The 22,197-nt window shown below is 41.7% G+C and overlaps 1 protein-coding gene across 4 annotated transcripts in view; it reads left to right on the forward strand.

Moving 5' to 3' along the window:
• The first annotated feature begins 4,220 nt into the window (after positions 1-4,220).
• DHRS3 (dehydrogenase/reductase 3) overlaps positions 4,221-22,197 on the forward strand; it is a 71,009-nt gene continuing 53,032 nt past the window's right edge. For 2 of the 4 annotated variants that reach the window (XR_010826411.1, XM_048067694.2), the window contains exon 1: positions 4,414-4,638. Coding sequence is in view for 1 of the 4 variants with exons in the window: in XM_048067694.2 (XP_047923651.1) it covers positions 4,444-4,638 (195 nt within the window). In the remaining 3 variants the exon portion in view is untranslated. Of the gene's footprint in view, positions 4,360-4,413; positions 4,639-4,699; positions 4,899-22,197 lie in introns of those variants that run through there. The other 2 variants (XM_066982290.1, XM_048067695.2) reach the window with 2 other exon arrangements.

A 22,197-nucleotide genomic window follows, 5' to 3' on the forward strand; every position in this document is an offset into this window, starting at 1 on the left:
CTTTGGTCCTAAAAATTAGTCATTCAGGTATGATCTAGATTTATTCACAATAGATTAGTAAACGTGTATTAAAGCCTAACACTTTAACACTTCTCTTAAGAAGTACAAACCCAGAAATTTACACAGACGAGCAGAAGTCAAAACTGAATGAGTTACCACTGTGAGGTGTTACATGACTGACTTCTCGCTCTTGTTGCAAACTGGAGTTAAACATAGATTAAAATGGCATGGGAATAGCTTAACTGAAGAGGAGGGGGGAGAATTGTTGTAATTTATATATGTTGTAATTTATATATATTGTGGGTAAATATACAGGGAGCAAATAGTTCAGGTACTGTGCAGCTATCCAAAATGGAAATTTTATTCTGCATCTAAGTGATAGCACTAACTGATGCAATTTTACGAAGTTAACAGGCCTGCTTATTGAATGCTCCAGCACACTGGTTAAGGACTTCTGAGTAAGAACATGGAAGGAATTCATTTTGGGATGACTTTAAAATTACAATTAGGAACCACTGCTGCAATGTGACAGATCTTCATTTCCATCAACAAAGGTACGTACCAAGTGTCTGTTTGCACCTGTAGACATTTACTGAAAGCAATTTGAATAATCAAACCTAACTGAAGGTATAGTTTGTAAGGTTTCACCAACAAAGATGAACTTTTTGAACAAAAACATATGTTAGATTTGTAAAGGTGACAGTTTGGAAAAAAGATCTCTTGCCAAACAGGAGTGTAATGGTTACTGTACAACAATCAGGTGAAATCCCAGAATACTAATCTTTTGCCACATTTCAGAATGGAACTGCAGTTGAAGTGGACAAACCTCAGCTGTTCTCAGCACATGTACAATTTCAAGCTTTCTGATTTTTCAGTTAAGTGAATTTTAAAATGACTTGCATATATTTTTCACCATATAAATTACAGGCAAGATGCAGTAACTTCAGTTTTACTATAAGTCTGCTTTTCTTTCTTGCTCTTGTGCACTTGTGTAATGTAGAAACTTCTGGTCAAGGTAAATCTAAGGTAAAGTAGTAAACCAGTAAAATAGTTCATATGTTCACTGAAATTTGAAGGTCAGGTTGGAAAAATACTTCACGTTAAATATGTAGATTTGTCTTTTTATTCCAACTCCAAATGTTGGAGCAACTTTTCACATCACTCAATAAACCAAAATCCTAATGAATGAAAAAAATCCTAATGAATGAAAATAATCCCAATGAATGAAAATAATAATAATAATAGTAACACCTCTGATACATTTTAGAATATTATTCAAGCAGGAAACAGATACAAGAAATAAATATTCACATGACTAGTCCCATTGGCATCAAAGAACCTGCAAATGTTTGAAATGAATAATTAACTTTGTTGTTTAATCTGAACATAGTCCTATGGTATAATATTGCTGACTTTTCTATTTTAAATGTATTTGTAGAGATTTATGCAGAAAAAATAAAGTTAATGGTCTCAGGAATCAAAAAATCCAACTTACTTTCTCAAACTTCATATCCCTTCATTTTTAAGGCTGCTTCTTATTTCCATCCCAGAAAGTTGTTATATTTGTTACCAGTCCAGACACTGAGTCATTCCTGTTTAAACCAGACACTAGGCTCTCTGTGTAATTTCTCTCTCCCCTTCAGAGTTTTTGGACTGAGAGGAAAATTGTAATGCCAGGTGCCTCCCCCAGCTCCCTTTCTAAAGGTATTACTGTAAAAACACACAGAGGTGCTAAATGCTGCCCAAGCGGCAATGGAAATTCTCACAGCTCTGGTTATTTCAGATGCAGCTAAGTTAGGGAACACCACCTGATCCTGAAAATCTGTACAGACTTGCAGTTTCCAGTTAGAATGGTTCAATTTCTTCTCTCCAGAAACCTCTCTCCTGACACTATGATGACGCTCTGAGAGTCCTATGGCTTACTTCATATAAGGTAAACTGGCATTTAAAGGTAAGAACTGTGCAAGTTTCTCTTTTTTTTTTTTTTCACTTCTGAAAACTTATGTGGAAGTTTCAACAGAGCTGAAATTCAAGAGATTATGATATTGCTCATATTATGTGTTAAAAGAACCAGGTATGAGATGAGTTTTGAATGTAGGTAGAACAAAAAACTCAGTTGTTCTTATTTTTGTTACCAAACAACCCTTGAACACTCTGTTACATGGCCACTTTGAACTATGACCATTTCAAAAATGTTTGATTCTGAAGCAGAAAAAGAATTTATTTTCAAAGGGATTTAGCTTCCTAACTCTCATCTCTTGGTCGTATAATATAACTTTGCTGCCTATATAGAGATGTTTAGACTCGCACACTTCCGTTGCAATGGTCCTTTAGCAAATTACAGATGAATTCAAAGTTTGAGAATCTTTCAATTGTCATTCTTCAGTAATTCTAGTTTTTACCACTAGATGGCTTCCCAGGATAGTGGATATATATTCAGACCTCCTGAAGTAACTTGGGATTGGATTCATTTGGGCACCTTCTTAGTAACATATTCAGTCATAAAAGCAAAGCTCTTCCTAGCACGACTGAGAAGACAACAATGTGAGGTTTGACATATTTGAGCATCTTCTGACATCCTGACAACTTGACATTTCAGACTATTTCTGATTGCTGCCACAACCAGTAACTGTGGAGTGAGCAGCTCTCAGTTCAAATGCGCACTTAGATCCTCCCGAGAAAAGTTTAAGCAGGACAGCTAAATATATAACTTACCTACCTACCTAATGCCTAACAGTGCAAACAAACGAGTCGGGGGACCTGGTTGCAACACGCTTTGCCCTTTCTCCTGTTACAACATAGTTTCGAAGTGCTATGGAGACCTTGTGTTGCAATTATGCCCTCATATCTGGACAAAAGTCCTGGAAAAGGAGAGCAGAAAAACACCCTTTGATGTGAGAAAGCACGTCTCCCTGCTTCGGTCGGAGCCTGCTTTTTTCATTGCCCCGCTACTGAAGGTACCAATCACCAGTTTTCAGCAACGTAAGCATCTTCCAGTTTGGAAAATCCATGAGTTGTCATGCTGTCCGTAGACACGCTGGTTCAGTGGTAATAGATGTTGATGATTATCAGCCTAGGCTGGAGTGAGCCCAGCACTCTAGGGCTGCAATAACTTTTCCCATCAACACCAACTTAACCTGGGCAAGCAGTTCTCTCCCGGAGCTCGCAAGGCACAGATGGCTCCTTTGAACTCAGCCTTAACCCTGACCGCTCCTGGCACTTTTTTTTTTCCCCCCCTCCTGGGCTCACGTCAAACCCCAGCACCCTCCTCTGCCGCGTTCCTGTCAGGGAGGAACAGAGGAGGTTCCTGTCAGAGGCGGGCGCGCGCTGCGGCCGCGGCCGGCCCCGACCCCAGCCCCGGCCTCAACCAGCCCCGTCCCGCAGCCACCCCGACCCCAACCCCGACCCACAGCCGTCCCGACCGGCAGCCGGCCCCGACCCCAGCCCCAGCCCGCAGCCGGCCCGGCCCCAGCCCCTGCCCGCCGGCTGCGGCGCGGCCGTCCCGGCTGCGGGCGCCGTGCGGCGGCTCCGAGACCGCGCTGGGGGAGGGGAGAGCAAAGCCAGCCACTCACAGGAACAGTAGTGAAATCTCCCCGACACTTTAACTGTCAATCAGGCTTAATGGGGTATAAAACCTCCCCGGCGCGGCGGCTGTGATAGGCAGAGAGAGCAATAGGGAGAAATGAGTAAGAGCCAGAGCTGAAATAGTGCACGGCATAATTCCTGCTCTGTGGTCACGGAGCCTCCGAGTGCGAAACCCGGGAGAGGGGGCAGAGAGAGGCGGTTATCAGCTCACCCTCTGCAGCCGGCTCAGGACAGGACGTCTGGAGATATTTATAGATATTAAAACAAAAACAACAACCTTACCCTGAATAGACCCTTTCTTAAAAAGAAAGTCCTGGCAATTCTGTCTTATTTAAGCAATTTCCTGAGTCTAAGAATAGAAATGAGCTGCCTGGAAGGCACTGCAGGCTGAAATTTGGAGACATAGGCTGCTTTATTTTATTTTTCCAAGTATAAAACCTTCCACTTGGATACTGGATTTTTGTGACAGTCTTTGAAACGGAGGGATGTATGGTTACTTTTAATTTTACTTTTTTTTTTCTCTCTCTTTAATTAAAAAAAAAAAAGAAAAAAGCTGTCTCCCAGTTATACAGCGAGGAAACCGTTCTACCTGCATGTGACAATCCCAAAGGACATCGATCAAGAAGCAGGGGAGTGACTTGGTCTTCTGCGCTGTTCTGCTCCTACCCCGATTTTTTAGGGGAAGAGAAGGATTTTTCCAGTCCAAGAATCCGTTGCCCCCCACGTTTCGGAAGGGGGCTGAAGACTTGTCGCCCATCCGGGGGTGCATGAAGGGTAGTGGTTTTCTTTCTCTCTTAACTTGGTTCTGTGAAGGGTTGGAAGAGAATTTTGCCTTCCTGGCTTGCCTGGAAGAAGAGGATGATTTGGAAATGGCTGGGCGCTTTGCTGCTGTTCCCCGTGCAGATGGTTTATTTGGTGGTGAAAGCTGCCGTGTGCGCGGTGCTGCCGCCCAAGCTCCGGGACCTGTCCGGGGAGAGCGTGCTCATCACCGGCGGGGGCCGGGGCATCGGCCGCCACCTGGCCAGGGAGTTCGCGAGGCGAGGAGCCAGGAAGGTGAGCATCCACCCGGAGGGGATGGGGGAAGGAAGCGGCCACCTGCTGCTCTGCTGGGGAGCCTCCGGCCCGGGGGCTGCAGCCCGTGCCCCCACCTCGGGGTGGGCCTGCCGGGATCGCGTTCAAACGGACAGAGAGGGGAGAAGGGGGGCGCTGGGTGTAGCGCTGCCGAGCCGGTGCCGAGCCTCGCGTTTCGGAAGTTGCCCACTCCTCCTCCTCTGCATCCTGGCTCGCCGCACCTCGGCTAAGAAAACGTGAAGGTGAGAAGGGGGCCCCCGCGCGGGGTACCCCCCCCTGCAGCCTGCCGTCCCCCGGGCGCGTCGGCCGGAGGGGGGCACGGGGAGGGCCCTGCTGCCCGCCCCGGGGGGGTGCCCGCTTTGGGGAACGGGGGGAGGAGAGTTCAGCTTCACCCTAATGCTTTGCCACGTGCAAAGTGGTTTCTGAAGTCCCTTGTGTTTTGCTTTCTGCCAGCCCCGAGCTGTTCAAAGGTAAGGTGAATGCTGGCCCAGCAAGGAAGAAAAGCACAGCGTGAGCGTGAGCTGGGAGTTTGTTCGCCCGTTTCCTTTGGGAAAGGAGAGGGGCTGGGAGAACGGTCTGTCTGCGCTGCAGCCTAGAAATGTCAGTGTAGCTGGTGTGCCCATTCTCTAGCTCAGGAACTGCCATTCACCTTGAAATGCTGTGCTTTCATAACTACAGGTGTCCCCCTATGCGTGAATCATTCGGGAATAATTAAAATAAAATAAAATAAAAAATGCCCTGAGGCAAGATTTGAGTTTTCAAGTTTCCTCTTTACCCCCATTTAGGGGTAATGGAATGGAGGAATCATGTGAAATTAGACAGCTGCATAAATACTACAGCACGTGAGAGAGGATGAATAGAAGCAAATACAGAATAAAGCAGAAGAAAAATGCAGAATGGGGGAATATTTAAAGAAGAATATGCATTTAGTTGAGGATAGGGTTTTGTCATTTCCTTATACATGCACTAAAGTTTTCTATATGTGGTTTCTATATGGAGCTGTTCTGGTGTACAACTTTGAGGCGTAAAATATGTCAGCATTGAACTTTGATGTTTGTATATGCTTGTGTTTAAACATCATGTTGAGATTTACAAATTCTTGGAGACAGAACAAACAAGTTGACTGACCTTTGGACCCCAGCAATTTGCTGAAAGTGTATTTACATTATCTGGTAGAATACCGTGCTTCATTATTTATTTATTTAGCCCGGTTGGTTGCTATGCTAAGCTGAGTATTAAAGTGCCACCATTTCACCAGCTAATTCAGGAGCTGCTTAGCTACAGTTCAGCTGCAAGCTGAACAATGGTAGTCAGCCCTAACTGACATGGGCCAAGAGGAGCTGGGGAGCTGAGGATGAGGATTTGTAAACTGATACAGACTGTAGTTCATTTGTATGTCTTATCTCTACAATCCTTACATATCTTAGAAGGAAAGAATAAACAAGAGAATAATTCTCGGGAAGCTTTGTACTTGTCTCATGTGGTGTTATGAAATGCTGTGTGGTTGCTAGTTACTGTTTACAACTTTGGTGTTTTTTTTGTCGTATGTTTTTTTCCATGCCTGTCATCAAGGTGTTTCACTTTTTGCTCTTACTGAACTTGAATTAGATTCTCCTTTCAGTCAAACCATGGCTATCCTGTGAGCCAAATGTGGTACTCAGCAAGTTATGATCCTCTCTGGTACTTTGGAAGTGACACATCTTTCTAGCAACGGTGAAGTAGGCTTATCTTTTTCTTCCTCAGCATCTTTAATGACAATTTTACTTCAGTGCGGTTGTTCCAATTCCCTTTGCTCTGAGGTTTCACTGCTTTCCTGCATTCTGTGCTCAACCCTGACTTTCTGTGTCTAGTGCAGTCTCCATGCAGAATGCAAGCCCTCTGTTTGGCATTACTCTTTGATTTTTTGCTTTGCCTTAGACAATCGAAAAGAACCGAGAAAGACTTGAAGTGGCTAGCAAGTCATCTTTCAGTAAGGCTTTTGAGAATTAATTATTCTATTTTTCTCTTGCCTTTGTATGCGGTTAGCTTTTTTATAATTACATGTAAATCTTGAATTATTGATCATAATTAATAATTTATAACAGATTCTGATTGTCAGGTGGTATATTCACAATATTCCATGTTTGGAAAAATGCTTCCACCAAGGCGCAAAATTCTGAGGCCATGCACAGTGTTACCTACAGGTGAATGAAAACAGTAACTTATATTCAGATTCTAATAGTGGGTGTGCAGTATATCTTGAAAAAGTTATCACAGCGCTTGCGCACACAGACATAGTGGCGGAGTTTTGGAGGTAGGCGGCGATATACAACCATATTTTTGAGATTAGAATCTTCTGAAAGATGGGTTAGTTGAGACTGTTAGCATATGAAATTTCCTCTGATAATTAGACTGGATTGGATTTCACCTTGCTCTAACTTTCTTTTCAGAAGCTTGTTTTGTTAATCACAAATTAGATGTATCTGAGCAGTTTTTACGTAAGATGACAAGTGTTGTATTTCACGAAGATTAAGAATTGTCACATCTGCAAGTTTTTAAGTGTAAAATTTGATCTTGCAGTTAAAGCTCTGAAGATGTCAAGAAATAAATCAGGAAAGGCTTTAGGCGAATGGAAATACAGTGTCTTCAGCTTGACGGATGAGCATGGAGACTAAAATTCTTAAGCTGGCAGACAAGAAGTCTCTTGGGCATGATCATGTAAATCCACCCTGGTTCCCATTCTCCACCCCCATTCTTTAACTCCATTGCTCTGCCATTGTGTCTCAAGTAAGACCTGAAGAGATAAATGTCTAGGAGACATTTTCTTCTTAAGTGGTGTTTCTTTTCTCATTGCTGTTCATTGGCCTTTCCGATGAAATTGCCAAAAAAGGGACACAGCAGTGTTAGTTGTCTCTTCAGTTATAGAAGGATGTATCTTCTAGTTTCTTCAGTTAAGACTACCAGCAATTTTTAGGAAATGAGAGACTTTAATGATTAGGTCATTCCCGTTCAGGTCAGAGGATCCATACACCACTGCTCACTTTTGGGTAAGTTTTCAAAGGCTACTTGGCCATGGGAAGCACTGAGGATTTAAATGCATCCTGTAGCTATAAATGTATGTGACCAACAGATCCTCACATCTGCCTCAGTCTCACACACTGGAAATTTTGTTAAGGTGCTTAACTTTTGATACTCTATGGTTAGCTAGAATGGGAGAATATATCTGTGTTACTGAAAAGGGAGAAAGATTTTTTTTGAGTTCATGATTTAATGCCTATGAAATAAAAATCCCCTTCCAAACCTTAATGGTATTTTGCAAAGAACATACTGTATAATTGAGTTAATATTGAGAAGACGGAGCCCTTTGAACAATGTTTCTTGCATGGAAGAACAGCCCTTTACAGATGTGAATAGTCAGAGGGACGTAGGGGCTGAATGGGTTCATTCACTGATGGTTAGAGTTGGAAAATGCTTCTGGTGTTCCTCTATGCCATTCGCTTCGCCTACAGCATTTTCTATTACAGTGCCCTTGCCAGAGATCTGTCAGCCCTGTTTTTGATGATCTCCAGTGATGAAGTTTTGATTTGTATGTCTTTTGTATGTCATTTGTATGTCTTGCTCTTTGACAGTTCTTTTTTTAGGGCATTTCCTTGATGTCTAAATTTTTTCCTAGTAATTTTAACTTATTTTGTTCACAGATGGTTTAATTTGAGGTCTGACTGAACAGGAAAGAGATGCTTGGTTCATAGGCATTCTTTGTTATTAAGTGTTACCAAAACCTAATAAAATGTACTGAAAGAAGTTGTAATTGTAAGATAGAAACACATTCCCCGACTCTAATATATATTTTAGTGTTCAAGATTATCTGACAGTGACTTTGGAAGAATATCTTTGGCCTTTCCTGTGGGGGAAATGGCCAAATGCCATTGATTTTCATTAGTCTTTTTAGTTACACCTAATGCTCTGGGCTTAGCAATAAGCAATATGGATCTTCAGTAGCGTGTCTACAAGAGATCTTAGCAGTGCTTTTCTGTTGTTTCTTTGTGATCATTTTTGTGATCTCAGTTTCTTTCAAAGTATGTATATTTTGTCCTCTTAGTTTTGCTTTATTTTTTTCCTCCAGCTGTGATTTGTTTGCCTTTTTGATGAATCAAGGGTGTTTTGACAAGAGACATGTCTCCAAAATGCCAGGTGGGTTAGGGGCAGCCCTAGCCTTCTGTTAGGGTGATGCTGCTGCAGAGGAGAGTCTAACACTTCCTGTTAACCTTGCTGAGAGTTCTCCATATTCAACACTGTTCAATAAATGACCTGGTAATACATGGAAAGATCTCTCCTTTCCCTGTTTTGTTCTCTGGATGTTCACTTCCTGTATTGCAGAAGACTAGAAGGCTCAAAGGGTTTGCATGCTTGAGCAGTGGATGAGGTAAGCAGTCTGGAATATCAGGACAGGCAAGAGCCTTTACTAGATGGCAAGGAGCTAGTATCACCAACAAAAACAAGAAACGGAAACTTTGCTCTTGCATGGAATGTACTGCTTGATAGCCATGACCTCGCTCTGTCAGCACTGGAGTCTAGACAGTTGTGTTTGCAAGTCTGCAAGGTACTTCTAACAGGATGACAATGTGGTGGGCAGCTGCAGAATGACACAAACCCAACAACACAGTGATTATTTTGGGATATATGTGTATGTGTGTATATATGTGTGTATATATATATATGGTTTATATCACTCCTGGTTTTGATCAGGCTACATCTCCCCTCCTGAAATCCCGGCTGTTCATTCTGTCATTACACAACATTTTTAAAGTCAGACCTTAGTATCTTCATTTAGGAAGACCCCTTGCGATTTGAATGGGTTAACCTCTTTCAGTGCAGTTGCAGTTGGGATGGGAATAAATCAAAGGAGGAAGGAGCTCTGAGGAAGGGATGAGAGCTGCACAAAGCTGGCACTGCTGCAGGGAAGACCGGAGCAGGTTTTCTTCTGTGTTCTACTAAATTCAACAGAACTGAAAAGCTCATAGAAATTTCAGGTGCTTGAGAGCCATTTATAATTGGAGGGTTTTAGCTGAGTGAGCTTTTAGGCTATAAATTCTGACTAGGAGGAGAGTATTGCAGAAAGATGGGACAAAGTCTTAGAATTTAGCCTGGTATGCCCAGTAATGGAAAATCTGGCAAACTTTGAAATCCTTTTCTACAATGGTATGTGCCTCTCACATTGTCTGCTCAAGCCATGTCTATAGTTCTATGAATATTTTACATTGGTCTTTATAAACCATGTTGACGTAGCATTGTCCTGCTGTGTATTAATTAGTATATACTTTTTTAATTTTGGTAACACATACCAATGTTATATTTTAGAAGATTAAGTGCATTGTAACTATAGCTGGAAATGAAAGTAATACTGATCTCCTGAAGTGAGGGCAAAATACTGAGACTGATGCTAAAAGTAAGTCATTCCAATCTGTGACCTTTTTTAAGGTGTAGGATAAAAGCTTTTAGGATTTCACATGGATTATAGAGTTCTTAAGTTTAGATACTTCTTCAATTATTGGTTGTTCTCGGTTGTTCATCTCTGATTTCACTTTCAGAACCTGTCAAATGTTCTACTAATCTGTGTTTGAATGTTAGCTCTCACAGAAAGAAGAACGTGACATCAAATTCTTAATGCTTAGGAATATTTATCTGCCATGGAGTTCCACCTAGAAAGGCTGTAGTGCTCCAAACAAGAAAACTTTTCTTTTGTCATGTACAAAAGAGTATAATTTCTGATATGTGCAGGAGTAAATTCACTAAGCAAGTCCTCCTACTTGCTGTCTGTCGTTTTTGAAATCCACTGTGGCTGAGCCAGTCCTCAAGATGACGCTTGCATTCTACCAGTAATCTCTGATGTGTATCTTGCAACCCACTCTCAGTTCAGAACATGAACAGACCTGATCTGGCCACCTCAGAGGAGATTAGTTCTGATATACGGAAAGGAGCTGATTTAAAATAACAAAATTGCACAGCTGAGAGGAACCGGTTTTCCATAGCCTATGATTAATCACCATGTATTTGTTTTTAACAGCTACCATGATCTAACATCATTGTAAAGGTGTCATGAATTCATTATCTTTTTTAAAGAAATAGACACAGTTCCTGATGTACCTTACCCAATGCAGTTGCAGCATGCAAATTTACTGCACAAAGAGATGTTTAGTTGGCCTGGTGTATAATAATTTGAAAAAAGGCTTACTGTAAAATTTACGTGTATATTTTTAGGTACCAGTGCTAAGACAATGTTGTCAACAGAGCAGCTGTCCACATACTGAATCGTTTTTATGCCCTGTGCAGATGCCAGAATGGCAGAAACTCCATGTATCTAATGAATTTTGTTGTAGGAGTTCTGGCAGCACAAATACGGAAATAGCAATCTGACATGCCTCAAAGTGCAAAAGATTGTGCATCAAAGGGATTTATTTTTCTATTTAGTAGCTATTTTAGTAGAAAGAGAATATTTACCTATAGTGCAAATCTGAGGTTCTAAGTAATTAATTTCTCCTGTTGTGTGTGAAGTTTGGAAAAAAAACATAGGAACCGAACAGTTTCAGGTAAATTTTTAATGGTTCCTTTAATCGTATTTAAATTTAAGAACTTAATCATGCAGTGACTTATTACAGCCTGTCATAACTTACAAGTAACCAGAAGTATGTGAAAAGAATTGGGGAGTGAACATTTTCCCATGTCATGCAAAATAATATATTAATTTGGAACTTTTGGTAAACTGTGAGAGCACAGATTTGATTGAGTTACTTTTATATTGTCTAGAACGGCTTTCTTTCTGTAAAGATTATGTACTGACAGCAATTTTATTTAACGGCTTCCTGTTGTCAGCTCACTTCCTTGTTGACTGAACTTAAGGATGGGCAGAAGAACTCTTGTTTCAAGTCCCAGGCTTAGATGGCATTAAGCCTGTTATGTGTACCGGTGCCAAGGCCAGCAGTTTGAATAACATGCTGAATAAGTGTCTCTGTTGGCAAGCACAGCCAGAATTTATCAGATATCAGATCTGTTGATGTCTTCGCAGACATCATTCATTCATCAGCAGCATTCTGACTGGAGCTGTTCTAGTTTATGATTTAGAACATACCTGTCTTTTGTTACTGAGCATGCTGTAAGGAGAATAAATAACGCTAACAAGAGGAGGAACTGGCAGAGTAAGAGCTTGTCATCTCACATCAGGATGCAGTGATGTCATGTGGAAATACTGTCCCAGCGAGACTGGGCTATGTTGTCATACCCTAATCCACCACTTTTTAAAGTGCTTAAGGATTGGGATCAAGATGCTTAAATGAAAATTCCCACAAAATAAAGGGACTGTGACAGTGCTGTAAGAAATTTACAATGTAAATATAAACCAAAAGGCAAACAGCTTCATACAAACGCAGAAGTCTGTACTGAAGGTTTTTTTGTTTTTTTTTTTTTTAAGCAAGTGATTTCAGTACCACTCATTTAACTATTTTTAAGCTTTTGGAGAAGCATCACAGCAGCAAAGGTTTTAAGGTGGGATTAGCCTAGCAACAATGGAGTATTTGGGGGAATGTTTGCAGAGGTGAAGGCACTGAGTACACTTTCAAGACGTAGACAGTGCAGTAGAAAACAAATGATTTTTGAAAATGTACTGGTGGGAGGTCAAGGTGGCAGCAGGAGCTCTGAGGCTAAGTGGAGAGTGATTGCTAAAATGGGGATGGTGGCCTTCAAAGTGAACACAAAACCTTAAAATGGAAAGCTTGGAGAAGAGGCAGTGACATTTGAAATGAGAGTTGACGTGGTGAAAGCCATAAACCAGGTATACAATTTTAGTCTTACTTGGATTGAAGAAAAGAAAAATGCTGCATTTTGAATTTCAGGGCTGACAAGATGTTATTAGTCTGTGATTTTCATCTTACTTCTGAGGGGGTTCGTCCCTACTTTCTTTGTGTGGTTCCGTCACTTGTAAGTGTGCTGCTGTGTATTTCTGTTACATTTATGTCATCAGTCTGGCACACGCTAGGAAAAAGTTGACTCAGATTTGTAGAACTATTTCCATCTAAAGCACTAACATATATAGATAGTTTTTACTGCATTATAAAATGAGTTAAACATGCTGTTGAGCTAATGTCTAATTAGTCCAGTACAGCAATTTGCTTTAAGAAAATGACCTTAAGCCCTGCATACATTTTTAAGCATTATGACTGCAATGTCTAGACGGAATCAAAGATCTCATGTTGTTTTCTTTTTTACCGTTATGGAAACCTGTCCTGATTGGGACATTTAGGATGACAATGTGTAGTGGCTAGTAAAATATGAATGAAGAAGGAAGTTGGAAAACTCTGACTATATTCTGAACGCCATTCCTCAAGCAGATCAGCAGCATTCAAAGAGAGCATGTACAATGCCAGTATGCCAAGAACCTGCTGATTTACAGCATACTACTGAAGCCATGACCAGGAAGTTAGCCCCACAATTACCCAAGAGGTATGAAAGTATTATGACAATTTTTTCAAAAACTAGGACAAACAGATGATGGCGAACTCCATAGCAGTAGCCAATTAATTCTTCAGGAAGTATCAGAGCAAGAAAAGAGACGACAATCCTCTTCATTTCCTTCCCATGAAACAGAGTGAATTCTGTATCTTTGCATCTGAGCAGTATGGAAATATCATAGAATCACAGAATATCCGGAGCTGGAAGGGAGCCACAAGGATCATCCATTCCAACTGCTGGCTCCCCGCAGGGCCACCCAAAACCCACACCCTATCTCTGAGTGTTGTCCAAACGCTTCTTCAGCTCCAGTAGGCTCGGTGCTGTGACCGTGTCCCTGGGGAGCCTGTCCCAGTGCCTGACAACCTCTGGGTGCAGAACCTTTCCCTAACACCCAGCCTGACCCTCCCCTGTCCCAGCTCCATGCCATTCCCTCAGGTCCCGTTGCTGTCCCCAGAGAGCAGAGCTCAGATAATGATAATTGATTTTCAGTGTTTCTTTTAAAGTGAATTAATAAATATCAGCGAGTAGTTAACGTTCATTTTTCACTTTGATTTCTGGACTGAATTGAAGATACAGATCTAATACCATTGCTGTCTTAAGGTATTGTGTAGGGAGGGGAGACTGAAAAGGAAAACTCTTAAAGGCATCCTCAGAGCTGACCACACCATGAGAGCAAACTGTGGAAGCTTTAAACCTGTGTGCTTCTCAGGAATATAAAGCAGCAATTATTAGAGAGATCTTCTTAGCTGGGCCCAGACTCTCTTCTTCAAAGCATCATGTCAACGTGCTGAGCAGTTGAACAGGTCAGAGCCAGGCACTGCCAGATGCGTTGGCTGATCACACTGACGCCAGTCGGAAAGGGTCAAGTACATGTTGTTTGTCCTTTATCCCAGCAGGGATAAAATTGATTCTAATGAATAGACTTGAGAATAGATGAGTACCTTGGCAGACTTTGTAACTAATATAAATTGTTCATGCTATTAGTTTAGCCATAAACTATGCATAATTATGAAAGGATGCTGGGGACAGCCACTCTTATGTTGCCACCTTCGTAGCTACAATGTACAGTGCTACAGAGCTCACTTATTTTGATTAACGTGGAGATTTCTGTTGTCTAACACTGCCTGTGGAGATGTGTCAATGCTCAACTTAATGACAATAAAGTGGTGTTTGAAAGCAGAAATGCAGCTCTGCTGAAGCCAGTTATGCCTTACCAATGTGACTGTGCGATAAATATGGCTCTCAGTGTGTAATCAGTGGCAGAAGTACCTTTGAGTACACTTAACTTAAAATTATACATATTTGAGGTGTTATAAAAATAATGCCTGGATAGATTCTGGACTGTGATTATTCTGTAGTCTGGCATGTTTTTAGCCACAAGAAAGAGTCTACATAAAGGAGGGCTGGTGTTCGGTATGAGCTGGCTGATACATTTCATCCTGTATGTAACTGAAAATTTTAAATTTTTTTCACCTTTTAAAAGAGGTACAAATGGAGTTCAAGCCTGATTTCTCATTCAGTTAGTTTTCCTTCTCTCAGCCAGCACAGACATCAGTTTTCCCCGGTTGTGTTGATAGGGAATATTTGTCTTTTAGAGAATTTCTCTTTCCCTCTAAGTCCTGCACTGAAGCTGCTAGCGAAGTTTCTCAGAGAGCCAGCTTGAATCAGAAAGTGAAAACTGCAGACACTGACCAAAATCTTATTTCAGTGTTTCTTGAAGCTTCACCTTACAGCAAAGGTCTTCTGCGTTGCTAGGCCTAAGTTAAGAAATCATGAGGTACTAAGAAATCACAATGTACTGCTTGAAGAGGCATGAGGTTTTAAGTAATTGGAATTGTTTGTTCGTTCTGTTTGCCCTTTGAATCTCTGGGTACACCCAAGGTACATTTTCGAGATTTTCTTCATATCTTTGGAGTGGACAAGCTTGCACCACTTCAAATGAAAGCAGAAATTCTTAGATAATCATTTAATGCTTGGTACTGGACTCTAAGGAAAACTTCAAATGTTACAAGACTTAAAATAAATTCATGTGAGTGGAAAATGTTGTTGTAAAGACACTGCACAGTTCATCTGTCCTTGCCCTTAAAGAAGAAGGGATCAACAATAACAAAAGCGGACAATCGGATATTTTCTATGTGAAGATTAAATTAGTGTTTGTCCTAGATCTGTCATTTTAATCCCCTTGCTAGTAGTAAACAGAGCCACCTCATCTCTGTGATCAGCACATGCACTGGGAGAGACTTGGCTGTTGTCGTTCGGAGAGGGAACAGGAAATCCCGAGGTTGACTTTTAGCAGCTTGGATTTACATCGACTGCAAACTCAAATTCCCTGTGTCCTACCTCCTGAAACAAACTTACCAGTGAGGACACAACTCAGCTTACTGCCTTAAAGAGGTCATGCTTCCAAGTAGAATATTAAAGACATCCAGCTGGTACAAATACTTCTTTCCCAAAGCAGTTAGAGACCAGGGCTGGCTCTGACCACAGTGAGCTGTCAGAAGTGATGTAAGAACATTTCCAAGACTCTTGGGACACACGGGAGTCCTGTCTCCCTGGAGTGAGCTGTTTGAGTTGGGTTTTAAGATACGCTGATTGTGCAATGTTTTGGAGTGTTCTTGGTGTTGCTTGGTATTTGATTTTAAGCCAGGCACTTTAGAGACTGTCTAGATTGTTTTTGTATTTGAATGTGTGCTTTATGGAAGCAAGAGGTTTGCCTCTTTGCAAGCAAAATGCTTGGCCATCGAAGGTGGGTATTTTTTCTTGGGGGGGGGGGGATGAAGTTTGGTTGTTTGTTTTTTGGTTGTTTGTTTGTTTTTTCCTTCAGGGTTTCCTTTCCCTAGTTGACGTGTAACCATTGCAGATTGCTCTGTTGACACTTCCTGTGCTATACGGGCATGCGTGTGTGCACGCGTGTGTATGTGTGTGTGGGTAAGTCTGCGCGCAGTGATCTGGCACCTTGCGTCTCTTTGCAGCCCGAGTTCAGCAGTGGGTCAGCCAGCTCCTCCTGACATCATTGCACTTGTTTACCACTCACACAGAGGAAGTGCTGTGCTGATGGGTTTGGCCACTGACATTATCTTATTTTAGGCCAGTGTTTTTGCAGAATCAGAAACTTAGAAAAGCATTTTGCTTCTGTAAAGCAATTTTAGTTCCTCTTCCTGTCTGAGTTAAGAGGGGGAAACGAAAAATAGGAAATTCTTAGCCACTGAAATTATGTGACAAGAACAGTACATCATATTGTCATTAAAATTCAGTGCAACTAAATAATCAGATTGCTCATTATAGAATGAAAAAAATCCATTTCAAAGGGAGTCAGTACAATTAGGATGAATTATTCTGCAATACCTGAAGTGAGAATGGCTTCTTTAGTCACTAAAATCCATAAAAACAGTTAAAATCCTTCTGTTTGGTTTTGATGCACAGATTTAGGCCAAGTCTGGTTATTTGTTTCAGGCTTTAGACTTCTAAGTGCGATCTCAGCAGTGACATACCTTCCAGATCTCTCACTGATGTGCCTGGAGGGTGCTGTCAGTCACCACTCCCGCAGATCAGTCCTTTGCGGTCAGTTCATCCAATTATTGTAGTCTTTTTGTGTGCCTCTAAATATTTTGCAGTGCAAGTAAGGATCATCCTATGGGGCACATGCGTCTGCCCCAAATCGGGCTGGTTTTTAGGGCTAAGTTTCCGACTCTTCATAGAAATAGTTTGCAGATCCCCTGTGCTCTGCAGGCTGTTGGGTAGAAAACCCTTAGGAGCATAGAGCTCTGCTTGTGATTGAGTTGGAACACGTTAAGGAGTTATCACACCTCCCTATTACATTATTGCCCCCTTAGTCACCGACCAGGTTAATTCGTGTAGTGTATTTTACTGGAAAGTAAAGCTTATCTCATGTTCTTTGGTAGTTTAATTCATTTTATGTTCACGTTCAAGTGAATTAACGTAGCCTAAAAAACATGCATGTGACAGGCAATCACATCGGAAGGACGGAAACTTCGAGGGAGCAGTAACTTGTTAATATGCTAGAGCTTGATTTGGGATTGCCTGACCAGCCCCTTTAATTTAAATCCTTATCATTGTAGAGAAGTCTGATTAGAGTTGCTTTGATCAGTTTTGGGTAGAAGTAAGTATCGTGAATTTTGTTTCTATATTTAGATCCCATTTTATTTAGCTAGAGCTGTGCTGGTTTTCGTATTTTTGATAAGCAGGGTAACTGCTCCTTCATCTTTGCTGTGGATTGAGGGAATTGGTATCGCCAGTGAAAGGTCCCTTGAGGCACTGTGCACCCCTCTGGGGGATGCGTGCCCTGGGAGCTTATAACCTGCTGGTTCCCATCTTCCTGGGCTTAATAGGCGGAGAGAGTTAAACGTATCCTGATAACAGTCAACAGATACAACAGATGAATAGATTTTAGAAATTCTGCCCTGTTGCATAGCAACAGCCACCATTAAAAAATAACATTTTGGAACATACAGAAAAAGATGGGAAACCAGTTAAGCATTTAAATATTGAGCTTTCTCCTAAGCAGTAGCCCATATTTCTTTGAATAATAAATACTTATACTCCTTTTGACAGCTTTTGTATGGTTTTGAAATGGTAGCTACTCTGATTTTTTGGAGACAAAGAAAGGAGGCTTATAGGGGAGCTTGTCTGGAGCTGTTCCTAGCATCCTGATTATAAATGGGTTTAATGTAGGTATTTTAACTCCCAGTACTTCTCCTGTAGCCTTATGGGAGAAATTATTTTTTCAGTCAAGCTGCATCATGTTATGCATGTGGATGACCTGGAGCACATTTCAGGACTTTCTGGAGGATAGTTTATAATGACGGTATTAGAAATGTTATTCATCCATAGGTTTCTGTGTCTGTTTTCATGGCAAGCATTCCTTAAGTTTAATAACTTCAAAAACTTCCCCTAGTCTTTCTTTTCAGTGATATTCATACAAGAACTGGGATTTTCTGTCCAGCTGTGTCTTCTTCTGGCTTTTAAACATTCCTTGCGGCTTTCCTTGTCCATCAGAGCTTCCAATCCGTTTACCATTTTGTCCACTTTATTTTGGGATTCTGCTAATGTGACAGCACAGCACAATACAAAGTCCCTTTGCCTGTAAGAGGACGGTAATGACACATCACAGAACTACTTAACAATGTAGAGTAAACGTCCCTCCAGTTCATCCAGCAGCGTTCAGATTACTGCCAAGGTTCAGAGCCAGCCCCACGTTAGAAGGCTGATGAAGTTGCCTTTTGAGTGTAGCATCTGACTGATAAATTGTATTTTTTAATAGAGATCGTAATGGAATTTTATATATCCCCCAAATAAGTAAAGAGCTGATGAAATACTCATAATGATTTAGTTTAAAAGCAAAACTGAAGATGCTCTGAATTAAAGCTAACTTTTTTTACTCTTTGAGGTGGTGTTCAAGTGTAACTGCTCCTTTTGTAAGCTACACAGGGGACTGCCCTTGGGAGACTCTGGGTGCAGTTTCAAAGGCGGTGGTGATGCAGCGTCCAACTTTCTCCGCTAGAAGCTGAAACGCTTCAAGATTTGGCACTCCATTATAGAATAGAAGTCATTTCCCAAACGTAAAGGCATACTCTTTAAAAAATGATCCTGTTGGCCCCCAGTTTGTAGCTCTGTAATTCTTGTTTTCCATAAATTTGTGTTGGGTCTTATTTTTTCCAATGCGCCAGTTAAGAGGTAGCAGACCTTTTGGTCGGTTGTTGATTGAACCGGGCAATTTGAGGAATTACTTTCGCCCAATCAAGGTGGTGGAAATAATACTGAATTGGATCCAAGTTCTTAACTGCACATCCCTTACTTCTAACATTTCCCTGTCCTCTAAAGTTCTGGTTGTTTTTGACTTCACAAAAACACTCTTACCCTTCAGTGCCAACACAGCTTTGTAAATGGTTAACTATATTACGTGCACATTAAACCTGCCACATGCGAAGAATTCTTTACCCTGAGAGTTATATGCAAGAAATAAAAATAATAATGCAGAATTTTGGACAGAAAACATGGAAACAGGAGACCGTGGCATTTTTGTCAAGCAGAGCTAGTAATTTCTTTTTTTCCTTTGAAATGTCATTTATTGACTTCCTGTCGCTTCATCCTGTCTGCTGTCCTTGCGGTACAAAAGGGCTTTCTGCACCTGCATGTTTACCCTTCCCACAATTTCCTGAGATCTCTGTGGACATTTTTATATGAATCTGGATTATAGGGATGGCATGCCAGGCGGCTGGAGGCGGCAGCACGCTTGGTATTTTTACAGGACAGAATCTTATGTTCTGTTGGTAGCTATCTGTAAAGCCCTAGCTCAAATGCATAACTTTCAAAACCGTGTTCCTCTCTGCAGCCCCCAGATGTGGCACTTCTTTCTGCTTTGCAGCCAGAGGATTTTATTGCTGGATATTTCTTTGTGTGCTCTGGTTCCCTGGAGCAGAGGCCGGTTCTAACACATGGTGTGGCAGACATTCACCATTAAAAATCTGTCGTTTTTCCCCCCCAAATGCCTCCATGAACCTTTGCAGTGTGACAGCTTGTGGCCACTTGGTGCTTTTGTTGGAACGTGCACTCCGTTTGACCCTGTCCCAGCGTTAATAGGATTGTAAAGGCTGACTCCTGCGTGACCTCTTCTTGCAAACAACCCTAACCCTTCCCCTTCCTCAACTGCTCTGTACTGCAGAGCTGAGAAGTGTTGCTCCCAAGGCAGTCTGGAGACGCAGTTCATGTTGCAGACGAAAGCAATTGGAAAAACCACTGGAAAAAAGTCAGCATGGGGCCACCTGTCCTTAAATAGTCCTGAGTGTGAGAACAGTAGGCATTTGTTCACTCCTTTAGAAGGAGCTGGTCTTAAATGCCTGTTTGCAGACAATTATGAAAAGTTCTCTTTCCAAGGAAGGCCTCTGTTGAATAGGAGACAGGTATTTACATACTTTTCTGTGACTTTTTAGGTGCTGCTTTGCTTCCTGCAGAGGAAGAAAAAGGGGCGACTGGGGTACAGTTGAAATTGACATTGCTTTAGGGGAATTATGTTAATCCCATTGAGTGCTAAGTCAAAATACAAAGTAATAAAAGTTCTGACTCTAGACTAAAGGAACCGGAATTCACATTTTTAGTCTCCTGAAGTCTCTGTGGACCTGAATTTTATCCTCATTACTGTATGTTACTCCTGGCCTTAACTCAAAGCAGCTTATAATAAAGACTGTGTGTTTTGTTTACCACGGTGGCAGGGTTAAATTCAAATTAAATTACTATAGTCTGATGTTTTTATAACTTGTAAATACCAATCCAGAAATACTTGTGTGTAAACTAGTTAAACGGGCTTACTCTTTTGATACCGCCGTGCTTACCTGCAATCTTTCTTATACCAGTCCCTTGCAGCTTTGATATTCACTTTCCACTGTGGGAATTGAGAAAATTTTGCCACTGGCCTGCTTTGTTTGCTTATTTTTATACAAGTGTCACTAAGGAGCTGGGTTAAGTATTTTGACCTACTTCAGGCATCAAAAGGTTCTTTTTTTCCTTTCTAAAGCAAAGATTGGCTTTTCCCACTGAACAGCCACACCTTTCACTCTTTCAGTAATCTGTCTTTAGCATGCCTCTCCCATGAAGGACTCCTGAAATAACTTGTCTGAGTTTGCCCTGGGGGCAAGAGAGGGGAAGGGGTGGAGGAGAAAACCCTTATGCCATTGACAAGCAGAACACAGGAGCACTTTTGAGGCTGTGGGATTTAGGCTCCTGTGCTCATGATATGCAAAGTTCTGCCAGGATTATGGAATACACCGGAATGCATGTCTTCGGAGGACCAACTGTGAGTTAGTACTAACAGGCTTTGCAAATACACAGGGATAAGACTGACATAGTTCGGTGGATTATCTACACTTTGTACTTCCTAAAAGTACGCAGAAACTGTCAGTATTGGATGCAGAAAGGCATTCGTTTGAACAAAGGTCTATGCAATTACAGATACCAAGTCAACAGAGCAACTTCTGTTTCCCTGGACTAGGAAGGAGATTGAAAGGGAACGAAATGTGTTGACCTACCCAGTACTTCCTATCTCTGCTGATCTGTGGCAAGGAGCAGTGGTTGATTAGTGCAGGCAGCAGTAATGAGATCAGGCGGGAAGGGCACTTCTGTCTCTCTGCAACACTTTCATCTTTCAGTGCCTGCAAGCTGATACAGACAATTGCTTCATGATTCGTGAAATGCAGAAGCTTTTGGACTGGGGGTTATATCTCCTAATCACTGTGCATGTTGCTGTGTTTGAAAAGACCTGCGGTGAACAATTCTGTTCTAAAATACAGTCCAGATAATCCCGAGTGTCAAGAAGTGGCACATGGTCAGTCTCAGAACAGCTTTTGTTATGGGACACCTTCCAGTACTGGTCTAGTTCACTGGAGGTGCAAAGTCTAGCCCAGCAGGTCTGCTGAAGACACCGTGCCAAATTAACTGAAGATGTTAGAGGGCAACATTCCTCTGCTGTTGTTCTTGACTTAGGCTAGCAGTAAGATTGGACCAAACAAGTTAAATAACCTTGTAAATGAGATAAAATTAACCCTTACCTCATCTCATGCACTAATAAAATACCTGAGACTCTGGGAGCACAGATCACACAAGCATATTACGGTTGATAACAGCTTCAGTTGAGACCTATGTACATAAATTAGTGGCCTTATCTGATTCTGTGGCGGTCAAAAGCATAACTCCTGCTGACTTTCTTTATGGTGAAAGGTAAGGATTGAAACCAGTAGCGAGGTTTGGGGGTTTGGGCATGTAGCCAGCACTGGCCTCTGCTAGAAAGTCTTGCCTTAGTCCAGCAGCAGCTGATACCTTCCTTTTGGCTCCCCTCTGACCTCGGGGCATGTCTCATTAGCAGATTAAGCCCAGAGTTAAACGAGTCCTCTGGGAGTGGAGGGTGCAGCGTCTACTGAGCCTGCCACTCTGGCTGAAATGATTTTCCTAAGGCCAGATAAGGACTCCTCTGGCTTGCCAGAGGGGAGAAGATAAAGAGATAAGTTTTGTTTTGCAAAATCTGCTCCTGAATAAATCCTGCGAAAATCC

This window comes from Anser cygnoides, chromosome 23, assembly GCF_040182565.1.
Source record: "Anser cygnoides isolate HZ-2024a breed goose chromosome 23, Taihu_goose_T2T_genome, whole genome shotgun sequence".
NCBI classification, from domain to species: Eukaryota; Metazoa; Chordata; class Aves; order Anseriformes; family Anatidae; genus Anser; species Anser cygnoides.